The sequence below is a fragment of the Myxine glutinosa genome, chromosome 5, assembly GCF_964187855.1.
Source record: "Myxine glutinosa chromosome 5, kmMyxGlut1.1, whole genome shotgun sequence".
Lineage (NCBI taxonomy): Eukaryota > Metazoa > Chordata > Myxini > Myxiniformes > Myxinidae > Myxine > Myxine glutinosa.
Window position 1 is genome coordinate 212015968 of NC_136265.1, and position 22690 is coordinate 212038657.

General features: G+C 46.3%; 1 protein-coding gene across 1 annotated transcript in view; it reads left to right on the forward strand.

The window, feature by feature from the left end:
• The window catches only part of LOC137428136 (uncharacterized), a 95456-nt gene extending 90333 nt beyond the window's left edge, over positions 1-5123 (forward strand). The window contains exon 13 of the mRNA XM_078777469.1: positions 4980-5123. Coding sequence (XP_078633595.1) covers positions 4980-5123 — 144 coding nt within the window. The remainder of the gene's footprint in view (positions 1-4979) is intronic.
• Positions 5124-22690: the final 17567 nt, after the last annotated feature.

Here is a 22690-nt window from a genome sequence, read left to right on the forward strand (position 1 = left end):
TCCACGCAAAGTATTGACATGGGCATTGAGGAAGTTAGGAGTGGAGGAATGGTTGATCAGAGTAGTGATGGCAATGTACAAAAGAGCGCGCACAGCTGTAAGGACGAAGGACGGGAACAGTGGTGAGTTTGAGGTGAAGGTGGGAGTGCATCAGGGGTCGGTACTAAGTCCACTACTATTTGTAGCTGTGATGGAGGTGCTGACTCAGAACGTAAAGGAGGGTTTACCGTGGGAGTTGTTGTATGCAGATGATCTGGTGTTGATTGCGGAAAGTATGGATGGACTGAAGGAAAAGATGAACACGTGGAAGGAATGTATGGAGACAAAAGGTCTGAAGGTGAATATCAGAAAGACAAAGGTGATGGCAAGTGGTAAAGCATGTGGTGAGGTGGAAAGAACTGGGAAGTGGCCCTGTGCTGTGTGTAGGAAGGGTGTCGGAGTGAACTCCATTCAGTGTACAATGTGCGCTGAGTGGGTTCATCAAAAATGTAGTGGTCTGAGAGGGTCATTAACCAGTGTGGCAGCTACATTCAAATGTAAGGTGTGCACAGAGGGAGCTGCAGATGGAGGAAATGTTGAGTTGGAACTTGGAGACGGTGTGAAGCTGGAAGGTGTGAAAACATTTTGCTACCTCGGAGACATGCTGAATGGAGAAGGTGGATCAGACTCGGCAACGGTTGCTCGAGTGAGATGTGCATGGAAGAAGTTTCGGGAATTGAGTGGCGTGCTGATGATGAGGGGAGTGTCGTTGAAGCTGAAGGGAAAGGTGTATGCTGCATGTGTGAGAAGTGTTATGATTTATGGGAGCGAGACATGGGTAATGAACGTAGAGCAGCAACGAAGGTTGGAAAGGGTGGAAATGCGAATGGTTCGACGGATGTGCGGAGTATCGTTGAGAGAGAGGAAGACAAATGATGAATTGCGAAAGATGATGTGAATAGAGCCTGTGATTGATGCTGTGAAGAGGAACAGGTTGAGATGGTTTGGTCATGTGTTGAGGAAGGATGAAAGTGACTGGTTGAGAAGAGTGATGGAAATGAATGTAGAAGGAAGTAGAAGACGGGGAAGACCGAGAAAGACTTGGCTAAAGATGGTGGAAGAAGAAATGCGAGCAAGGGGTTTAACAAGGAGAGATGCAGAAAATAGGGCAAAATGGAGAAGATTGTCATGGGGACCGCAAGGCTAACCCCCGCTCTAGCAGGGAAAATGGCCTTTAAAATGCATGTTGTTGTGTTGTTGTTTGTCTGTGAGCAGTATATCTCAAAAAGTTATGGGTGGATTCAGAAGAAACTTGATGGATAGGTGGGTGTGTGAAAGGGACCAAGAGCTTCGATTTTGGTGAAGATCCGGATTCTGATCTGCCTACCAGAATTTTTTTTAGTGATTCTTCACCATTGGGAGATCGGGCCAAAACCGATACATAGCAGATATCTCAAAAGGTTATGGACGGATTTGGACGAAACTTCGTGGACATGTTGTGTGTGTGACAAAGACTAATCGTTTCGATTTTGGTGAATATTTGAATGTGCATTCAGATACGAGAATTATTTATTTTTAAAGTGATTCTTCACTATTGAGAGATCGGGCAAAAAGCGATACATGACATGCTATTTAAAAAAGTTATGGACGAGTTATGAATAAACTTGGTGGACGAGTTGGTTAGGTGACAAGAACAAGCCGATTATATTTTGGTTCAGGTTCCAATCCAGATCCGGCCTATCAGTGGGATACAAACAAACTGTTCACCAGGCGGAGGTATGCTCTCTACTGAGTGCCGTTCTCGTTCCACCTTGCTATATTTGTCATGCTTATCTTTACACTTAAATTATGAACCAAATTTATTTGTGTTATTGTGTTTAATGAAATGATTTTTATGCCTCCGCCCCCTGAGGTGGCCGGAGGCATTGTTTTTGGGTTGTCCGTCCGTACGGGCTAAACCTAGTTTTTCTCAGCAAGCGCATGTCCGATTGAGACGAAACTTTCAGGGTAGGAGTGACACCCATGCAGAATGTTTTTTATGATAATTATGATGGCATTTGGCACGTGGTATGGCAGCCATCTTGGATTTAATGCAAATCATTAAAAAAGTATTTCTCGGAAACCACTGAATGGAAAAATTTGAAACTTGGCACATTTCCAAGGACTCCCAATGTGGAACAAAAGCATAATAATGATGATATCATAGGTGAAGTGGTATACTAGACAAAAATGTTTTAATCGAATTCCTTATCCGAAAAATCTGAAATTGCATGCCCAAACCTGTCTCTCTCTGTACCCACCGTACCCAGTCGAACCCAGCTGCTCCTGGACTCTGTGTCCTTCTCTCCTGACAAGGTGGAGAAATTTCTGTCAAACCTTGACTCTGATTCTGCAACTGGACCTGACGGCATCAGCCCACGAGTCCTAAAATCCTGTTCTACTGCTCTTTCACACCCTCTCTCTGTTCTCTTCACCCTCTCTTTTGCTCAAGGTCATCTGCCATCAGCTTGGAAACCAGCCAACATTACCGCTTTACACAAAATATGTGCAAAAACAGATCCTTGCAACTACAGACCAATCAGCCTGCTCCCAATTATCAGCAAAGTCATGGAATCCATCATTGCTTCAGATATGAAATCTTTCCTCTTCTCCAATGGCTTGATTTCTGATCATCAATTTGGATTCAGACCAAGTCATTCTACTCTGGAAATGCTGCTTCTGCTGTCTCAACAATGGATGGAGTTCCTCAATGCGAAACAGGAAATCAGAGCTGTCTCCCTTGACATATCACGTGCTTTCCATACGGTCTGGCACCCCGCTCTGCTCACCAAACTCTCCTCCGATGGTATCCATGGAAATCTGATGGTATTCCTCTCTGGTCATAGTCAACGTGTGACCCTGAATGGATTTCTCTCATCTTCCCTACCTGTTCAGGCTAGAGTTCCCTAAGGCAGTGTTCTGGGCCCTGTGCTTGTTCTGGTCTTCATCAATGATCTCTCCGACTCTCTGGAAATCGTCTCTATCTCTTTTCTGATGACTACTCTCTGCCGCTCCATATCTCATCCCTCAGATCGGCAGTCTGCAGCCTCCTCACTCTGCAGACCTGGACAAAATCACAGACTGGTCAAACAAGTGGAACATGTCTTTCAGTCCTGACAAATCTCACACTCTTACGATGTCTCTCCGAAAAGACCGACTGGACAACCCTCCCATCTACTTTCTCAACAATACTCTCCAAGAAGTTCTGTCACTCAAGCTTTTGGGTCTCACTATCTGACATGATCTTTCCTGGGAAAACCACATTTCCAAGCTGGCCTCCAAAGCCAGTCCCCGACTGGGCATCCTCCATCATGCGAAGTCCTTCCTTGGCACACCTGTGCTCCTCACCACATACAAGGCTTTCATCTGCAGCTCAATGGAATACTGCTCTCCCATCTGGGCCGGTGCTCCTGCCTCACACCTAGCTCAGCTTCACGCTGTTTAAACCAAAGCTTTCCGAATCATTGGAATCTCCTACGATAAAGCTAACTCTGAGGGCCTTTTACTCATTCACCACAGGCAGGTTGGTGGACTTTCTGTCTTCTACCGACTCCTCTCCGGCCTAGCTCCCCCAGCTCTGTCTGTGCTCTGTCTCCCAAATATTCCTACAGGTCGCACAAGATCTGCCAGCAACCCGCTTCTGGTGAAACTGCCAAAATCAAGACTCTCTGCTCACCTTCACTCTTTCATTCCTCTTTTCTCCCGACTTTGGAACAAACTCACTCACTCTCTTCAATCCCACTCCTTCCTCCAGGTCTTTAAAACAGCTGTTCACCATCATCTCTTATCTTCCCCCATCCATAACCTTGATCTTTTCTACCCCTGTTAATTCACCACAGATCCACATTTTTGAAATACCAACTTATTTCCTGGAAGTCCTAGCAGTGTCCATGTGTTTTATACTTCTCGTACCCTCCCCCCCCCCTTCCCATGCCTCCTCCCCCCAAGCCCTCTCCCTCCCACAGATCTCCCGATGTCCCTGTTCTCTGCTGTTGTGCTTGTGTGCTTCCCCCTTTTTCGCCATCTTGCCTCCCGCTCCCTTTATAATATGTGTTATATGTGTCTTTTATGTTTTGTGTTTTATGTTTGTTTTTTGTTTTTGTTTTGTTTTTTTGTTTTGTTTTTTATATGTTTTATGTTTTATATACAGTATTTTTAATATGTGTTTATGTTTGATGTTTTATGGGAGCGAGAAATGGGTAATGAACGTAGAGCAGCAACGAAGGCTGGAAAGGGTGGAAATGCGAATGGTTCGGTGGATGTGTGGAGTATCGTTGAGAGAGAGGAAGACAAATGATGAATTGTGAAAGATGATGGGAATAGAGCCTGTGATGGATGCTGTGAAGAGGAACAGGTTGAGATGGTTTGGTCATTTGTTGAGGAAGGATGAAAGTGACTGGTTGAGAAGAATGATGGAAATGAATGTAGAAGGAAGTAGAGGACTGGGAAGACCAAGAAAGACTTGGCTAAAGATGGTGGAAGAAGAAATGCGGACAAGGGGAGATGCAGGAAATATGGCAAAATGGAGAAGATTGTCATGGGGACCGCAAGGCCAACCCCCGCTCTTGCAGGGAAAATGGCCTTAAAATGCCTGTTGTTGTTGTGTATGTGTCCGTTTGTTTTTTTTGTGATTAATGTTAGCTCTTACACGAGCCTCCAATCCCTCCATCTTGTATACGAAAAAAACATGATCTGTGACACATTTGTATTGAAATATTCAATTTATGACATCATAGGTCACATGGTTTGGCAGCCATATTGGATTAAACCTGGAACCTTTAAAATCTAAAGGGATTTAAATCAAACTTGTTTATTTATAGGACAGTGAACGAGGGCATCTACCCATTGTGGGACTATGCGGAGACATATTGGTGACACAGGCACATTGCTCTGGTTTTGTTTTGTTTGGTTACTTATTTTTGTCAACTTATGGGTTATGTGAATTGTGTCCATCCTGGCAGGCACGCTTGCAATGGTTATGTGGTGAGAGTCGGGAGCGGCAGCATCGTGAAAATCAACTGCGCTGCCAACTGCAGCACTGTCGGAAGCAGCTATGTGACATAACATATCATCTGCAGGTTGAGCGACAGCAAACCACTGAATAGCTAGAAAATGACAAAAGCTGGTTGTGATTGATGAGGAGAAACAAGATAAAACTATGCACACCTTATCTAACCGACTCTTCAACTCTTCCTTCTTGCAGCTGAGGCTTTTTGCAACCGAGGCTTGAAAATGACTTTTGTTGAGTAACGAGGGGTTGCCAGCCATCCCCAAGGTAATTTAGAACGATCATGAAGATAAGTGGTCAAAGTCCTTAATCTAACTACCATCTACCCTATCCCACAGACATAACAATATACTTGAGAATATGTTAAATTGTTCCAAAAGAGGAAGGAAAGGAGTTTCGGGAAACACCAGAAAATTGTTCCTCAAGTTTAATTTCGTTTAAAACAAGGCAAACGGGAAATGGTGAGACAACAACAAATGGATACACCAGTGCGCATGTAGACAAATTGTCGGAGAAGGGTGGGAACAGGATCTCAATCATGTGTGCAATAAAGCTTAGTAGTGGAAATGGGAGAAATAACAATGAGGTGATGGTGATGGCTTCCTGTTGGGAAGTGCACAAGGCAACTACCTCGGGAAGACTTTCCCTCGTGGTCCCCCTGTGCTGTCTTTCCCTCGCGGTCCCCCTGTGCTGTCTTTCCCTCATGGTCCCCCTGTGCTGTCTTTCCCTCGCGGTCCCCCTGTACTGTCTTTCCCTCGCGGTCCCCCTGTACTGTCTTTCCCTCGCGGTCCCCCTGTACTGTCTTTCCCTCGTGGTCCCCCTGTGCTGTCTTTCCCTCGTGGTCCCCCTGTGCTGTCTTTCCCTCGTGGTCCCCCTGTGCTGTCTTTCCCTCGCGGTCCCTCTGTGCTGTCTTTCCCTCGTGGTCCCCCTGTACTGTCTTTCCCTCGCGGTCCCCCTGTGCTGTCTTTCCCTCGCGGTCCCCCTGTGCTGTCTTTCCCTCACGGTCCCCCTGTGCTGTCTTTCCGTCGTGGTCCCCCTGTGCTGTCTTTCCCTCGGGGTCCCCCTGTGCTGTCTTTCCCTCGAAGTCCCCCTGTGCTGTCTTTCCCTCGTGGTTGTCAGCTCTTTCACGAGCCTCGATTCAGTATACAAAAAAGAAGAAAAAAAAAGAAAAAAAGACAGCTCCCCAGGTGAGAAAAGAGGTGTATGGGAAAATTGAGGTGAGTGTTGTTACGTGCTTCCTCCCAAAACCCCGGCCACAGTGTACCTCCAAGCTTCGAAAGGAGTCACGGCAGAAAGATGTGCTATTAGGTGTGTGTCCCAATGACGAATGGTAGAACCACACCAAGCAATTGATACAAAACAAAGTATTGTATTCAAAACTCACACAATAATAACACTTAACGCAAGTACAAGGCAACTCTCACTTGCACATCCTAAACCATACAATTCCTATGATGGTACCACCAATATGTTCCTTAATCAACAACTCACAGTACTCCAACGTGAGTGAACTGTAACAGTCCCCAAAGTTCGTGCAGAACGGCGGCAGCGCGACGTGCAGAGCGATGAGAAGAGCGACGATTGTCACGACACAAGGCCAAAGTCGATCCCCGCTCTGGCGATCAACACGAAAAGGTCGTACTGGGACGTGAACCCAGGTCGGTCGACAGTCAAAGCCGCAGAAGAGCCGCGAGGTGAGAGGTCGGGCCGAAATCGGTCCGGTAATAATTCACCCAAAAGGTGAGTGGAAACTCACACCTTCCGTTCACCGACAATGAACCCGACATGAACAATCAGCTGTTCCCAGGCTGAGGTCGCTCCGGGAAAACCCACGACACACACGTGGAACAGGGCGGATGGCTTGTGCGAGGTGAAATGGCAGACCGGCCGATAATGGAGGCGTCAGCTTGCTCTCCAACAATGATTCACTCTCGGAACCAAAACCCGTCACACAGGTTTAATTGCAACCGCAATAACGACACTGTCATGGGAATCCCTTTCCCGGGGAAACCAACATTCGCTCGCGACCAATGTCCAAAACGTCTGCTCGCCACCACGAAGCATAGAAGCCTTTCTTCTCCGATCTCTCTCGATTCCCATTGCCCGCCTCTTTTCCTTATTTCCGGTTTCTTCTTCTCCCATTTCGTTTTTCTTCTGAAACACTATTTTTACCTTTGAAAACAGTTATCTCCATTTCACACCGAAACCGTAACAATAATAGTACCTGAAACTAAAAATGCTTCAAGTAGATGAAAACCACAAAGATGGAAGTGACGAATATGTAACAGTGTTGAGTTGAGAGTCGAGACTTTGAAAGCATAACAAGGAGATTTCTTTTTCATCTTAAGACATTTTTACAAATCGCCAGAAGTTCACCGTTAATAAAGAAATGATCGAAATATTTGTCAAATATTAAAATATATTTTGTTTCTAATTTGTACTAATATATTGTTTTATAGTTTCTAGAACAATTTTCTCCCTAATTTTTGTATATTTTCAAGGATGTCTCTACTTTCTTTTTCGGAAAAGTTTCTTATACCTAGAAATGTCCATTATGTGGTTCTATGTTGGAATTATTCTCATGTGTTCAGGAATAGGTGTGAAAGGCAGAGAAACAAAGGTTTTAGTCACAGTATAATCCATTGTATTTATAGAGCAAAAATAGTGGGACTTAGTTTCAGAGCTCGTATTTATAAAATAAAATGTTCCATTTAAATAATTTACGGGGCTAAAATGAATCTTAAAAAGATTGATCATAATCAAAAGGGGGAACAAATACAGTCGGACTCAGATATTCGTGGGGGTTACTTTCCTGGAAAATGCCACGAATGTCGAATTGACGAATATAGGGGCATTGTTTCAATGGGGGAAAAGGGGGATAGGTTCCTGGCAGTTCCTGATTCAGAGGGGACAATTTTAAAGGTTTAAAATGTTTTCGACTGCGAATGCACATGATTACAGTTTTATTTTTTAAAATGCTTACAAATAAATTAAAAAACGACAACACCAGGTACCATTTCCAATGTATTGAAGGAATGAGCTTACAGTTTATTAAATGTGCTTAACCAATCGTACCGTGTCACAAAAAAGCAACAACAGCATGTATGTACCTTTTAAAAATTTATTGCATAAACACGAGCAACTCAACTTTTCAAATGATGATGACTATGAAGAATTAAAATCCAGTTAACTCCCCAATCTATGAAGACGACAGTTGAGGGTGCTGAGGGTCGTGCACCGAAAGGAATGTAGGTGAGATCGCTGATAGTTGTGCACTGAGGGGGAGGCTACAGGCGCGCTTCAGTGCCATCTCGTGCGTTTCCCGCGTGGTGGTTCGAGGCGACAACCAGCAAGCCTTACCAGCCATTTGGGGACACAAAGCTACCTAAGTGCTGGCCGGCTTGAAATGAAACATTATTTATTTTCTTTTATCTCCTCCCCCTCCCCCTCCCCCCTGTTTGTATACGAATCTGAGTGGAGACATCTCAATTATAGTTTTCCTCACCTTTCGTTGTCTTCTATATTGTGGTAAATAAATTTATATTTGTTGAATTTTACTTTCTGTCCTTGTTCGTTTCTTTGTTTTGTGGGTTTGGAATAACACCGTGTGTTTCCGATCAGATAAGGCTTCGGGTCTTTCCCGCGCGTGCCAAAAACAATCCCGCCAAGGTTCAAAATACGCCTTGGAGTTAAAGCTTGTCTCGGCTATTCGTCTGAGACCGGTCTTCATCGGCCACGGACAGGACAATATTGTTATGGTTCGCGGTTAAGGATGTTATGTTTGCGGAGCGGAGGCCCCGCGACCTAACAGTTTCCCCGATTCACCCAAACGTTGGCCCAATCGCGCCACAGCTATTCAATGTGGAAAACTCTAAAACGACCGAATGTAGAGAGGAAGAAGAAGACGTACAGAAGAGTAACGGGATTTATTATTACACACACAAGCAAAAAGGAGCAGTCACGGTTATGTACAGGGACATGAAAAAGCAGGTGACAGTGAAAATACTAGCTTATACAGACTTAATTGACTACCCAGGACAGAACAAACAGAACAAACTCACGTACACGAATGGGGAACTTGTAGGCAGGAATGGCTGGAAGGAGAGGAAAGTCCAAGGGGTCCTGCAGCACGATCGGCGCGTTTAGCAGCCGCCGTTCCTTCGCGGCCCTTTCAACTCAGCTCTCCTCTGACGACCCAGCTCTTTCCTTTGCACCTCACCACGCAGCTCAGCTCAGCTTTTGGACCTCACAACTCAGCTCTTGTCATAGCTCATCTCGTAAAAGCTTATCTGCTTGGGGAACGTCCCGCGGCGGGTTATATAGGCCCCGCCCCTCAACCTTCGCGAACCTCCTTGATGTTTCTCTCCACACCCTCTCCAAGTCCAACCCCTTGTTCGTGGTTGGTTGAGTGTTGCTGACTCACTCCTCCCCTCTATGACAAGGTGGGGACCCGCCTTTCTTCCCCAACCCTGCCTCGTGGTCAATGGCGGCAATTGTTGGTTGGCAATGCGAATGGCAATTGACGAAAGGGGAAATGGAGGTTTTGGGGAATGGGAATGAAGGGAATCTATCTTTTTCACTTGGTGCAATGGAGTGTCATGTTAATGGAAGACAAAGCCTTAATCTAAAACACATAATAAAGATATAAGCTACTGAACAAGGGTTTTATCATGTCCTTCAATGTGTGCTTTATGGAATTAACTACCGGGACGCCCTTTTAACCTTTACACAACACTGGAGGCAGGAGGGGCCAGAATCAAACAATGTTACACAGCAATTTACCACAATTCAACACAATAAAAAAAATACAATCCTCATATCCGCAACAATATCATGGGTGAGCCAGAATTGGTATTTTTCATCGATACGTGACATCTTGCTTGAGAATCAGGGCCTTTAATCATTGTTTCGAGAGAAGAATCAGCATATGCAAAATCCAAAATGATGTTCGAAAATCGGGTAGGAAAAGGAAAGACGATGTTGGCATACGATGGTGGATTCCATGACTTTTCTTGTCAGTGGAACTAATAGAAATGGCCTGAAGTTGAGAGATTCTATTTTGCACCCATATTCGGCATTGGAGTGATATCTATCTTCCAAATAGATGATTAGTGCCCTACGGTAAAGGACAATCCTACTATATATAACTTGAGATGTGTCTGTAAGCGGAAACACACCAGACTGAACAAGGCATAAACCGGCTAGGCTGGGCCAAATCAGGGGTGATTTTCAATTTTTCATACTACAAGGTTGTAATTTACCTAAAAGTTGTGGCTGGTAACAGAAACAAAACCATGAAATTTTTTTTTCAAAAATATTGACGTCTTACGGTAAAACAGCCCGTTACCATAGCAACCGTTACAGACGACTCAAAAAATTCTTAAAATCGATGATTTCTCAGGCTGTGTATGACCCCCAGAGTTGATTCTGGTACCAAAAGATTCAGAATTGAAAGCCAAGGATGATTGGATAGCTTAACAATGTCTGTGACACAATTCAATACAACTTTTATCCCAAAAACTCATTTTTATCTCAAATTTAAGGCATTTGTTTGAAAAAAAAATGAAAATTTTGCTTTCTAATCATAGGATAATCATTAATCAGAGCTATAGTCAAATTAAATGTACTTTAAATTAACTTTTGTCATTGATTAAGCTTTTTTGTCTCAAATTTAAGGTCTGACATTGAACATTGATAACAAAATAAAAAACCTAGTCCCAATTGTAATCAATGGAGGCCAATGACTTCTTAGTCACAACCTCAGTGGATGTTGCCAGTCCATGCAGCTTCTCCCTGACGCCCTTCACAACCCTGTATAGAGCCTGGAGCTGCGCCTCAGATTTGGGGGCCTTGTTAGTGTTCAAATCTGTGGCGAGTCCAAGTGTCCGCTCTGCTGCGTCATTGACAACTGGGAGTTTGGCCACAACTTCCTTGCCATGACGATAGCTGTCTGAGGTGGGCCACTGTGCAACGGGGAGCTTGACAAAACTGGAGTCAATACCCAAGAGTTCAAACATGCTCCAAGAGTCGTAACCAACAAAGTCTTTGAGGGCTTTACTCCCCAATTGCTGTGAGGCTGGCATCTCCTGTATCATGTTATGTGCAGTCCCATGGTACCTGAGCATAGCCCTTCTCATAGTCTGCTTGTCAGATGACGTTCTGTCCGAGAAGAGTGCCAAAGAGACCAATCTCTCTGAGAGGTACCACAAATGGTTTTGTAGCTTCTCTCGGGCCACAGTCACAAAGGACAGAAATTTGGCAGGCCACTTTGTTGGATTCTTTGCGATACTGGCCTCAGCCTTGAGGAGGTTCTTCAACAGGTACATGTCGTTAGATGGTGCATCTGCAGCACTGGTACATGTCAACCACGCTTTAGTGTAGAAGACTGACATGAATGCAGCGAGACTGGTTATGTCTTCCAGCTCTTCGGGTGTGTAGATATCTCCCAGCTGCCAACGGAAGAGTGCCACCTTTATAGTGTATAAAGTCTTGCTCATCCAACGGGCGTGGTGGAATGCCCCAGGAGCTTTGATAGTGATGGTCCTCATACCATCAGGGACAGTCCCTCCAAGAAACAGCAGTGTGAGGTGTGCCAGCTCCAGGTAGTCGTGTCGAAGAGTCTCCTTTGTGCTATTGTCCATCCACGTCTGAAGGAAGGTGATGGTGGCATGTACATGGCCAGCCAGCTCTCTCTGTTGAGCAGACACCTCGACCAATGTGTAGTTGCCCTGGTCCAATTCACTCCAAGTGTTGAGCAGTCGCTTGGACAGCTGTTCATTAGGTCCTGTGGTGGGGCCATACACTATTGAGCAAGACGCCCCTCCAACCAATTCGTGGATGTGGTGCCGACACGCCAGTTGCAGAAGACTCCTGCCAAACTCAGTCTCCAGTCTTACTACGACTCCACTCTTGACCCCAGAGTTCACTGCCGTTGTATCGAAGACAAGAGCGCCTATCCTTGATGTGTGCAAGAGCGCCTTGAACGCCCTGATGAATGGTTACAGTAACAACCGAAAGCAGGCATTAAAATTAATGATTGTAAGCTGCTTTTGTTAACTTTTTTTTATTGAAATGAAGATGGCCAAATTTAAACAACGTTATAACAGAAATAAAAACTGGACAATACAAGGTTGTAAAAGACAATTTAAAGTAAATTTAATCTGCTTAATGGTTATCCTATGATTAAAAAGCAAAAGTTTCAATTTTTTCCCATAAATATGCTTGAAATTTCAGACAAAAATCTGTTTTTTGGATAAACGTGGTATTGAATTGTGTCACAGACATTGTTAAGCTATCCAATCATCCTTGGCTTTCAATTCTGCATCTTTTGGTACCAGAATCAACTCTGGGGGTCAAACACAGCTTGAGAAATCGTCAATTTAGGCATTTTTTGAGTCGTCTGTAACTGTTGCTATGGTAACGGGCTGTCTGACCGTAAAACGTCAATATTTTTGAAATTTTTTTTCATGATTTTGTTCCTGATACTCACTCACAACTTTTAGGTAAATTACATTGAATTAGGAAAATCACCTCCGATTTGGCCCAGCCTAATAAACCCTGCTATGAAGAAGGAAGTTCATCATTTAGAGTTCATCCTTTAGTTTTGCCACATTATGTTTTTTGGCTCGTATGAAGATGGACACACATTTATTGCAAGCCTTGCAAAATGACCAACTGTGGCTCAGGTATTCAGTTGCTAATGGAGTAGTGTTTGTGAAGGCTGGTGTCAAATGAGATGTAAAAAACGTGCGTGCATGCGTGCGTGTGTGTGTGTGTGTAGAGAGAGAGAAAGAGAAAGACTGACTGTTTCTTCCTTTTATTACAAAAGTGAAAAGGATCAGTTATGTACAGTCACAAAGAAAGAAACACAATAATTAAAATGGTCTCAAGGAGAAATTATTATCACATCATCATCATCAAGTTTGCATATGACATCATTAAAAGCCTATTTTTCTTTAAAACATGTTAAATTCTTGTTCATTTTAAAACACCGGTACTCTAGCTTTAATCTTTTTTTTTTTTTTTCTTTTTTTTTTTCTTTTTTCTTTTTTTGTATACAAGATCGAGGCTCGTGAAAAAGCGAACATTAATCACACAGAAAGACAAACCGACACATAAAACATATAACATAGGGAGCGGTAGACAAGATGGGGAGAGAGGGGGAAGGACACAAACACAACATTTGAGAGCAGGGACCGAGAGACATGGAGACATCGAGAGATCTGAGAGAGGGCGAGGGCTTTGGGGGGGGGGGGGGGGCGTGGGAAGGGGGCAGTGGGAGAGGTATAAAACATATGGACACTGCCAGGACTTCCAGGAAAGAAGTTGGAATTTCAAACAAGGAGGATCTGGGGTGAATTAGCGGGGGTAGAAAAGATCAAGGTTTTGGATGGGGGAAGATAAGAGATGGTGGTGAACAGCTGTTTTAAAGACCTGGAGGGAGGAGTGGGCTTGCAACTTGCACTTGCAAGAGCAATCTTGCACTTGCAAGAGCCTTAAAGGTGAGCAGTACATCATATGAAGAACCAGAAACGTTTCCCATTTTTTTCTTCCTGGACTTGTAAATTGCAAACTTGGCCTGACCAATTAAAAAGTTCATTAAAACCACATTCCTAAGGGAAGACGGTCCTAGAACACCATAAATAAAAACATTGTGATTGAAGAGAGAACCGAGCTTCACAAAGCGTTCCTGGAGGAAGTTAAAAAGAGGTTGTAATCGTTCACATTCAAGGTATATATGCGGTAAAGTTTCAACGGATGCACAGAAAGGGCACAGATTAGAATTAGCAGTAGAAAACCGGTTCAGTAAAACATTATAAGGTAAAATCCAGTGTACAAGCTTCCATTGAATATCTCCAACATACTTTGGAGTAGGCAAGAGATAAAAACTTCACCAATTGGGACAATTGGGGGGTATTGGGGGTAAAAGGTCCCGCCATCGAAGCCTCGGGTGCTCAGAAAATGTTTTTGCATATAAAATTTTAACGTACGCATTGTACAAAGTTTTCTTTGGAAAGGAGGGAAGGGATAATGCAGTATCATCAGGGCTGTTCAGGCCAGGGGACAGATTAAGTGGTGGGCTGAAGACCAGGAGTTTGGGGAAGTCACCTGTTGTTTCCTCGGGGGAAGGTCCAAGTTCCTCGCAGGTATTATGATACGTTGTGGCTATCCCTTGAAGGAACCGAGAGATGATCCTGACAGATTTTATTCCAGTTTTTTGTGCCACAGCAGCAGCACTCAACCAGCAGCTCCCAGACTCTGTCATGAGGTCTTTCACTCGCAGCAGCTTGGCATCAACAAAACGTTGAACGAGTCCCCTATTATTTAAGCTGTTTTCTAGGAAGGGGTTGTAGCATAGGGGCTCATTCAACAACATTTCCATGTTGTATGTTGCCATTTCACGGGAAAAGGACAGGGCTTGCCAGGCGTTCATCACCCCTTGTTAAAGGTGGGCAGCAAGGATGAATCGATTTGATGAGGGTTCATCAAGAAAAGTTCTCGGCAGTAGCCCAGCTTGCATGTAAGCTGCAATATGCAGCTAGCCAGGGGCCTCCAGAGTAGGGCTTCATCTCCATATATAAGTTGGCGCACGATATGAAGCCGGAAGACCATAATCCGGCTGCGGATATCAATGAGACCTTGGCCACCTTCAGTGAGTGGTAAGTATGCCACGGGGGGTTGGAGCCAGTGTTTCCCGCTCCAGAAAAAATCGACAATGCTCTTTTGGAGTGTAATAAGAAGGCTCCCGGGCAGTTGTAGGCATATCATCTTATGCCATAGCATCGAGGCAACAAGATTGTTAATGACGAGAGTTCTTCCGCGGTAAGAAAGTTGAGAGAGAGGTCCTTTCCAACGGGCCAGTTTTGCCATTACCTTATCCGGTAATCCGACCCAGTTCTGCTGCTCAAAGGTGTTGTCTCCTAGGAAAATACCGAGGTATTTGATGCCATTTTTCTGCCAGTTCACTCCTCCTGGTAGGACAATTGGCGGGCAATCTCCAGGTCCTATCCAAAGGGCTTCACTCTTCTTCCAGTTCACCTGGCCTGAACAAGCCTGACAATATGTCTTTAATGCCTGGGCCACCGCAGTGACATCAGCAATATTTTTTATATAAATACAAACATCATCTGCTTAAGCAGAGACTTTTAGCGGTGTGGTAAGAATTTATCCAGTGAAGCCAGAAACGTGCGTACGTAATTGGAGCAGAAGAGGTTCGATGGCAAGAGAGTATAAAAGTCCAGATAGTGGGCAACCTTGCCGTACTCCCCGTTGCACAGCAATGGGGCTACACAATACTTGATTAATTTTAAGAACACTGGATATATTACAATACAAAAGTTTAACATACGAAATAAAAATAGGTCCAAAACCAAAATTCTCCAAAACACTAAAAAGGTACATGTGGTCAATACAATCAAAGGCTTTGCCTTGGTCAATGAAAAACAGACCAACATTCTTGTTAAAATTGTTACAAAACCGAATGGTATCACGGATAAGAAAAACATTATTAAAAATAGTATGCCCAGGAATACAAAAGGATTGATGCTCTCCTATTAGTACATTCATAAAAGGTTTCATTCGATTAGACAAGGCTTTGGCTAAAATTTTATAATCCGTACATAAAACAGAAATAGGACGCCAGTTCTCTATAAGTTGAGTGTCCGCTTTCTTAGGGATTAAAGTGGTGACTGCTCTCCGGCAACTCCACGGCAGTTGTCCGTCCTCTAAACATTCATTCAATACCTGAAGTAGGTGAGGTCCAATGGCGTCCCAAAAAATCTGGGAAAATTCGCTAGTCAGCCCATTCAGTCCAGGGGCTTTATCGGGTTCCAAGGCCTTCAAGGCAGCGGTGAGCTCAGGTAAACTAAGAGGATCCTCCAACTGCTGCTTCTGATCCTCCGCCAATGTTGGAAGGTTAGAAACAAGTTCAGATATTGCCTCCTGGTTAATGTCATGCCGCATAAACCGTTGTTTAAAATGCTTCCGGGCACATTCCCTGATTCTGCCATCTTCATAAAGGAGTTCCCCATCATGCAGCAAGCGTGTAATCATTGACGAAGAGGCCCCCCTTTTAAGGCTGAAGAAGAATTTGGTTGGAGCATCAAGGTCGTGTATGTACCTCATCTTCAGGCGCAATAAAGCATTTTGTGCTCGCCTTTCAGATATGGAATTCAGTAAGGCCGTTTTTCCATGAATTTGCTGCCTCACTTCCTGGTAGCTCACACTTGCAGTTCCCTGGAGCTGTTCCTGTAATTCCAGGATTTCATCTTCAAGTAAGGTTGTTTTTTTCCCCTCTTGAATACCATACGCACGATATTGTTGGCAGAACAGTCTGATGTGCGTTTTGGCATTATCCCACCATTGTCTGAGGTTTGAGAAATTCCCTAGGGAGGCAACCAGGATATTCCAAATTTCCGGAAAAAGGTCCTTAAAGGTACTATCATCAAGTAAGTTGTTATTAAATTTCCAAAAAGCACTCTTGTGTTTCGGGCAGGGGGCAGAAATTTTGAGAAATGTTGCACTGTGGTCCGAGAATCCTGATGGGCAAATTTGGGATGACAGAACGAGGCGTTCAAGTGGAGGATTAACGTAAAACTTGTCCAAGCGAGCGAGTACAATATTATTCTGAATGCATCGACACCATGTGTATTGCCTGATTGATGGGTGCTGTAGCCATCATATATCTGTGAAATTCATTTGTTTTAAAAATTTGGTGAGGGGGATTGTGGAGGCAGGATGGGGCTCTGCACTATTCCTGTCTAGTTGGGGTTGGAGGGTGCAATTAAAATCTCCACCAATACAAACATGATTGTCTTGGTCTTTTAGGGAATTTTGGCTGTCGAGGGACGTCAGGTGTGTCCCAAGGTTATTTAAAAAATCTCGCCGAGCTACAGGCGTACTTGGGGCATAGATATTAAAAATAGTATAAAATTTTCTGCAGTCGTGGAATTCCAGGGATGCTAGGGATCCCTTGTGTATTTCGTTAAATTTAAGCAATGAGGGCGAAAAGGAAGGGCTAAGAATTATTGCTATACCGCCTTTACGGGAGTCACTGTTACTAAAAAAGGAAAGGCCAGGGAAGAGCCTACACCACTCTGCGACACAGCAGTCGTTGGCATGGGTCTCTTGTAAGAGGGCAATGTCAACTTTCTTCTGTACTAAAAAATCCCTTACTTGAACTTTACGGACAGAGCTACATCCGCCGTTGATATTCAAGCTACAAATGGAAAAACTCATTACAACCACAAGGAGGAGTGACAACCACTCAATTTTTTGGTAGCAGTTCATTCTTAGCTTTTTCTATACATTTCTTTAACCGGTGACGTTGGGAGGAATTGAAATTAAAAACATGGGGCCGTTTTACCATCAATCTAGCGGAATGTATAAAATCAGGTAGCTCCGGAAAAAAGGTTCCTATAACAACATTCCTTTTTCGGAATGTGCCCTTAAGAAACCTTTTCATCTCAGAGGGAGGGATTGGAGGGGGTCAATTTACATGCAATTGGAGTCAATTTACATGCAACTGCCATGGTAACCGTTGGAATTGTTAGAGATATGGAAGAGAGAGTCGGACTGAGTGTCTGAGTAGTTCTGTTAGCAGAAAATGTGTTCACTGTCAGGTGCATAGCACATCTCGTAGCCAAATATTAGAAGGTATTGGAGTGTAATATCTATCCAGTCATTCCAGGGTTTAGGTGGGACGAGTATGAAGCTTGACCAATGGCGTACGAAACCCTTGCCATAAACAGCAATTCTGTCACTAAGGTAGAAAGCTGCCCTGTAATACAAAATTCCCCTTTACCAGGGCTTGTCAAACTTTCAAAGATGGCATACAGAGTTTGGGGGCCGATAGACAACAATTCAAATTACATTTTGCGTGCAACTAATGTGACTGGCTCTGGCAAAAGCAGACACTTGGGGGCAAAAATCAAAATTGACATTTTTATATCATCTGATTCCCCATGCTTTTCTCTTTCATTTGATACATTCATTATGTTAATTGGACGAAAATTAACGAAGTTATGGTATTTTAATGACAATTATATTTTCGTTTAAACAATGGAGATAATTAGGTTCAAAGTTCACAATACAGTTCACACGCACAAATGTGCACACGTAGAGCTTTTCATTCATACCAAACATGTATGTCATGGATCTCCTTCAAGTTGCGATGTAGGGCTCGTAGTAAATCATCGAAATTTCGCGATCTTCGTGTCTTTTTGACCGAGGAATCGTGACTTTCTGAGCACATTTTGAGTATGACATTTTAGATTCTTCGTCGAATTTCACAACTTTTCTGTTGTTTCTTGAAAAAATGTTTTGGTGCATAAAAATCTAGAGAAGTTACTCTTTCTATCCATATAAAAATCTCAATTTGGTCCCTGTGATCATATTTTGACTCTCTTTGGCTTTTTCTCGCAAATAGAAATGCCCCCAGGCGTCTGCTTTTGCCAGAGCCAGTCACATATATATATATATATATATATATATATATATATATATATATATATATATAGATTTGGAGGACTCGAGTGAAAGGGGGCCCTGAAATTTGGCAGACCCGAGTGGACGGGGGGGCCTGAGATTTGGAGGACCTGAGTGGAAGAGGGGCCTGAGATTTGGCGGACCCAAGTGGTAGGCGGGCCTGAGATTTGGAGGACCCGAGTGGAAGGGGGGCCTGAGATTTGGAGGACCTGAGTGGAAGAGGGGCCTGAGATTTGGCGGACCCAAGTGGTAGGCGGGCCTGAGATTTGGAGGACCCGAGTGGAAGGGGGGCTGAGATTTGGAGGACCCAAGTGGAAGGGGGGCCTGAGATTTGGAGGACCTGAGTGGAAGGGGGGCCTGAAATTTGGCAGACCCGAGTGGAAGGGGGGCCTGAGAAAAATGAGGACCTGTGGCAATGATGCATGCATGCAAGCTCACACGCACACACACATGCATGGATTGTGATTTGCATGTACACATGCACGATTATGGTTTACACACATTTGCTTTTGGTGTTACTTTTGGTTTTGCTTTGGCATGTTTTGTTTTGTTTTGTGTGCCATCATCTGCTGTGTATTGTATGCACACACTATTTTTATGCGTTATATACATGTATACATATTGTGCACATGTTGTATTGTATACACACTTGTGTGACATGTTGTGTGGTGGTGTTTCTTGTGCATGACATGTTGCACATATTTCGTGCGTGCACACACACACACACACACACACACACACACACACACACACACACACACACACACACACACACACACACACGTTATTAAAAATTCTAATAACTTATCACTTAACATATGTGGGGTAACAATATCTTGCAATACCAGACAAACATGGATGTCATTTATAATTATTGAGCTTTTACTGAGTGCAATGCTAAAACCCTCACTGATTTTCATGTGATCTTTTGCTGCTCTACCACGTTCTCTACCATTTCACTGAAATGCCACTCAACAGTTATTGTAGATACTAACATTTAATTTATCCGGGTTACAAGATGAGCTCCTTATTTGGCAGAGAATTCAAACAAACACACAGAAGTGTTAAGGAATTTCAGTTTTTGAGTCTTGGTAGGGTCTCATGAGCCCAATTGGCTATACCAAAGGGATGTTACCCAAAAGCCTCGATTGTCCAAGAGCCCTTGTTGTGCTGCAATCACAAGGATTAAGCATGTGATATACTCCTTACAATTGTGACAAAATTTGCTTTATTAAGGAGAGAGAGACAGAGAGAGAGAGAGAGAGAACGACAAATGTAATTATAGCCCCGAAGTGTGTCTGTTGGCCTAATGACTGCAATGTGGCGGACACGAAAGCTCACTGGCGTGATGGCATCATTCTGCGCACCAAGTGGGCATCGGCCAAGCCAGAGGGGTAGGCGTGGCCTCGGAATATATACGGGGCGCGCAGCCCCGAGCACTCCAGTGCTACAGTAGGGCTCTTTCAATAAAGACTCTTTTGATTTACCGCATTGTCCGCTTCCTTCTTGGTAAGCAAGTAGCGTGTGTAGCACCGCGCTTCATTTGGTGACCCCGACGTTGGCTCAGCCGTCGCTGACCATCCGAACATGCCATAGCAATGGCAAACAATGCGGTCAAGCTCCCTGAGTTCTGGGAGGCCCAAGCCGAGGTCTGGTTCGTGCAGGCCGAAGTCCAGTTTCAGCTTCGGCGCATCACAGGTGACGCGACGCGATACTACCACGTCGTCTCCGCCCTCGGGCCCGGCACAGCCGCCCGGGTCGTGTCTGTCCTGAGGAACCCACTGGACGACCACAGGTACGAGGCGATCAAGCGTCTCCTCCTCGCCACGTTCGGCCTCACGGAGGACGCACGGGCCGACCGCCTCCTGGACCTCCACGAGCTCGGCGACACACGACCGTCGGTCCGAATGGACCATATGCTGTCGCTGCTGGGCGACGAAACCCCGGATTTTCTATTCCGAGTGCTATTTCGACGCCAGCTGCCGGCACGAGTATGCCTCGCGTTGGCCGGTTCCATGATAATGGAACCCCGAGCTCTCGCTGCCGAGGCTGACAAGTTCTTCGCGGCTTTAGACATGCGGGTGAGTTTCGGTGCGGCTGTCGCGGCTCCCGGGGCTGCGGCGGCTGCAGCTGCGCGCCCCTACTCCGAGCCCGAAACTGCTGCGGGTGACCACCCCTACTAAGCGACGCACTGCATGGCCGCTGAACCTCCTGCGGGTGACCACCCCTACTCCGAGGGGCGCCTCGTGGTGGCCGCCACGCCACGCCCACCTCCGCCGCCACGGAAAAAACTGCAAGCCTGGTGCCGGTTTCACACCAAGTTCGGCCACGAGGCTCGGCAGTGTCGCCCGCCGTGCTCATTCAGCAGGTCGGGAAACGCCCGAGCCGGCCCTCGGTAGTGGCACTGAGCGCCGGCCGTTCAAACAGCCTACTGTTCATAATGGACACCTTGTCCGGGCGCTGTTACCTGTGCGACACAGGAGCGCAGGTGAGTGTCGTTCCCGCCGGTACGTCCGACAAGCAAACCGCGGGCCGGGGCCCCGCGCTGCTTGCGGCCAACGGTACATCCATACACACATACGGAAAACGCTGCCTCTCTCTGCGGTTCAGAGGGCAGGTTTTCCGGTGGTCGTTCGTCACTGCCGACATGCCCATGGCATTGCTTGGCACGGACTTCCAGTGTGCAAATGGGCTGTTGGTGGACGTAAAGCACAGACGGCCCGTCCAGGCCGAGACGTTCAGCTCGCTCGCTTGCGCGCTGCCCAGCTCGTTGAGCAGCTCACGGAGCGGCTCATCGAGCGGCTCGCCGAGCGGCTTGCTGAGCGGTTCGGTTCTGGCCAGGTTGATCTGTACGCTTCCGGCAGCGGACGAATTCACCCGCCTCCTCGCCAGCTTCCCGGCCCTCATGCGGCCCACCTTCTCGGTGGGGGCCATCAAGCACGGGGTGGAACACCACATCCCCACCGCCGGGCCACTGGTCTACGCCCGGGTACGCCAACTCGAGCCGACGAAGCTCGCGGTAGCTAAAGCGGCGTTCGCTACGCTGGAGCGGCTCGGCATCGTGCGGCGCTCCGAGAGTGCTTGGGCGTCGCCGCTCCACATCGTGCCAAAGCCCGGCGGGGGATGGCGACCGTGCGGGGACTACCGGCGCCTCAACGACGCCACCACCCCCGACCGCTACCCCATCCCCCACATTCAGGACTTCTCCGCCCGGTTGGCGGGCATGTCCTTCTTTTCAAAGGTGGACCTCATACGCGGCTACCATCGGGTCCCCGTCAGGCCGGAGGACATCCCGAAGATGGCCGTCATCATGCCATTCGGACTTTTCGAATTTCTTCGCATGCCCTTCGGGTTGAAGAATGCGGCTCAGGCATTCCAGCGATGAATGGACAGCGTCATGCGTGACTTGGATTTCGTGTACGTCTACCTGGACGACATCCTCGTCGCCAGCGCATCCCGTGAAGAGCACCTCCACCATCTCCGCATGCTCTTCGAATGCCTGGGCCAGCATGGCCTCATCGTGAACCCCGCCAAGTGCTGGTTCGGCGTCGCCGAAATCGACTTTTTGGGGCACCGCGTCACCAGGCATGGGGCCGTCCCCCTACCAGCCAAGGTGGAGGCGGTGAAGGGGTTTCCGCGCCCCCGCACGATCAAGGGGCTCCAGGAGTTCCTGGGCATGGTAAACTTTTACCAACGGTTCCTGCCCCGCATCGCCCAGCTCCTGCGCCCCCTGCACGAGGCCCTCCGAGTGAAGCCGGGCAAAGGTGACATTACCTGGACCGAGCAGATGGACGCGGCGTTCGTGGACGCGAAGCTCGCCTTGGCTAACGCCACCATGCTCGCGCACCCGGCGCCCGATGCACCGATCGCCCTCACCACCGACGCCTTGGACTACGCGGTGGGCGCGGTGCATGAGCAATGGGTGCGTGGTGCCTGGCAACCGCTGGCGTTCTTCAGCCGGCAGCTTCGCCCGCCCGAACGCCGTTATAGTACCTTCGACCGCGAGTTGCTTGGGCTTCACCTGGCGGTCAGGCACTTCCGCCATCTGCTCGAGGGCCGTGCGTTCACGGCCTTCATTGACCACAAGCCACTGGTCTTCACGATGGGCAAGGTCACCGAGCCGTGGTCGGCCCGGCAGCAGCGTCACCTCTCAGCCTTGTCTGAATATACGACGGACAT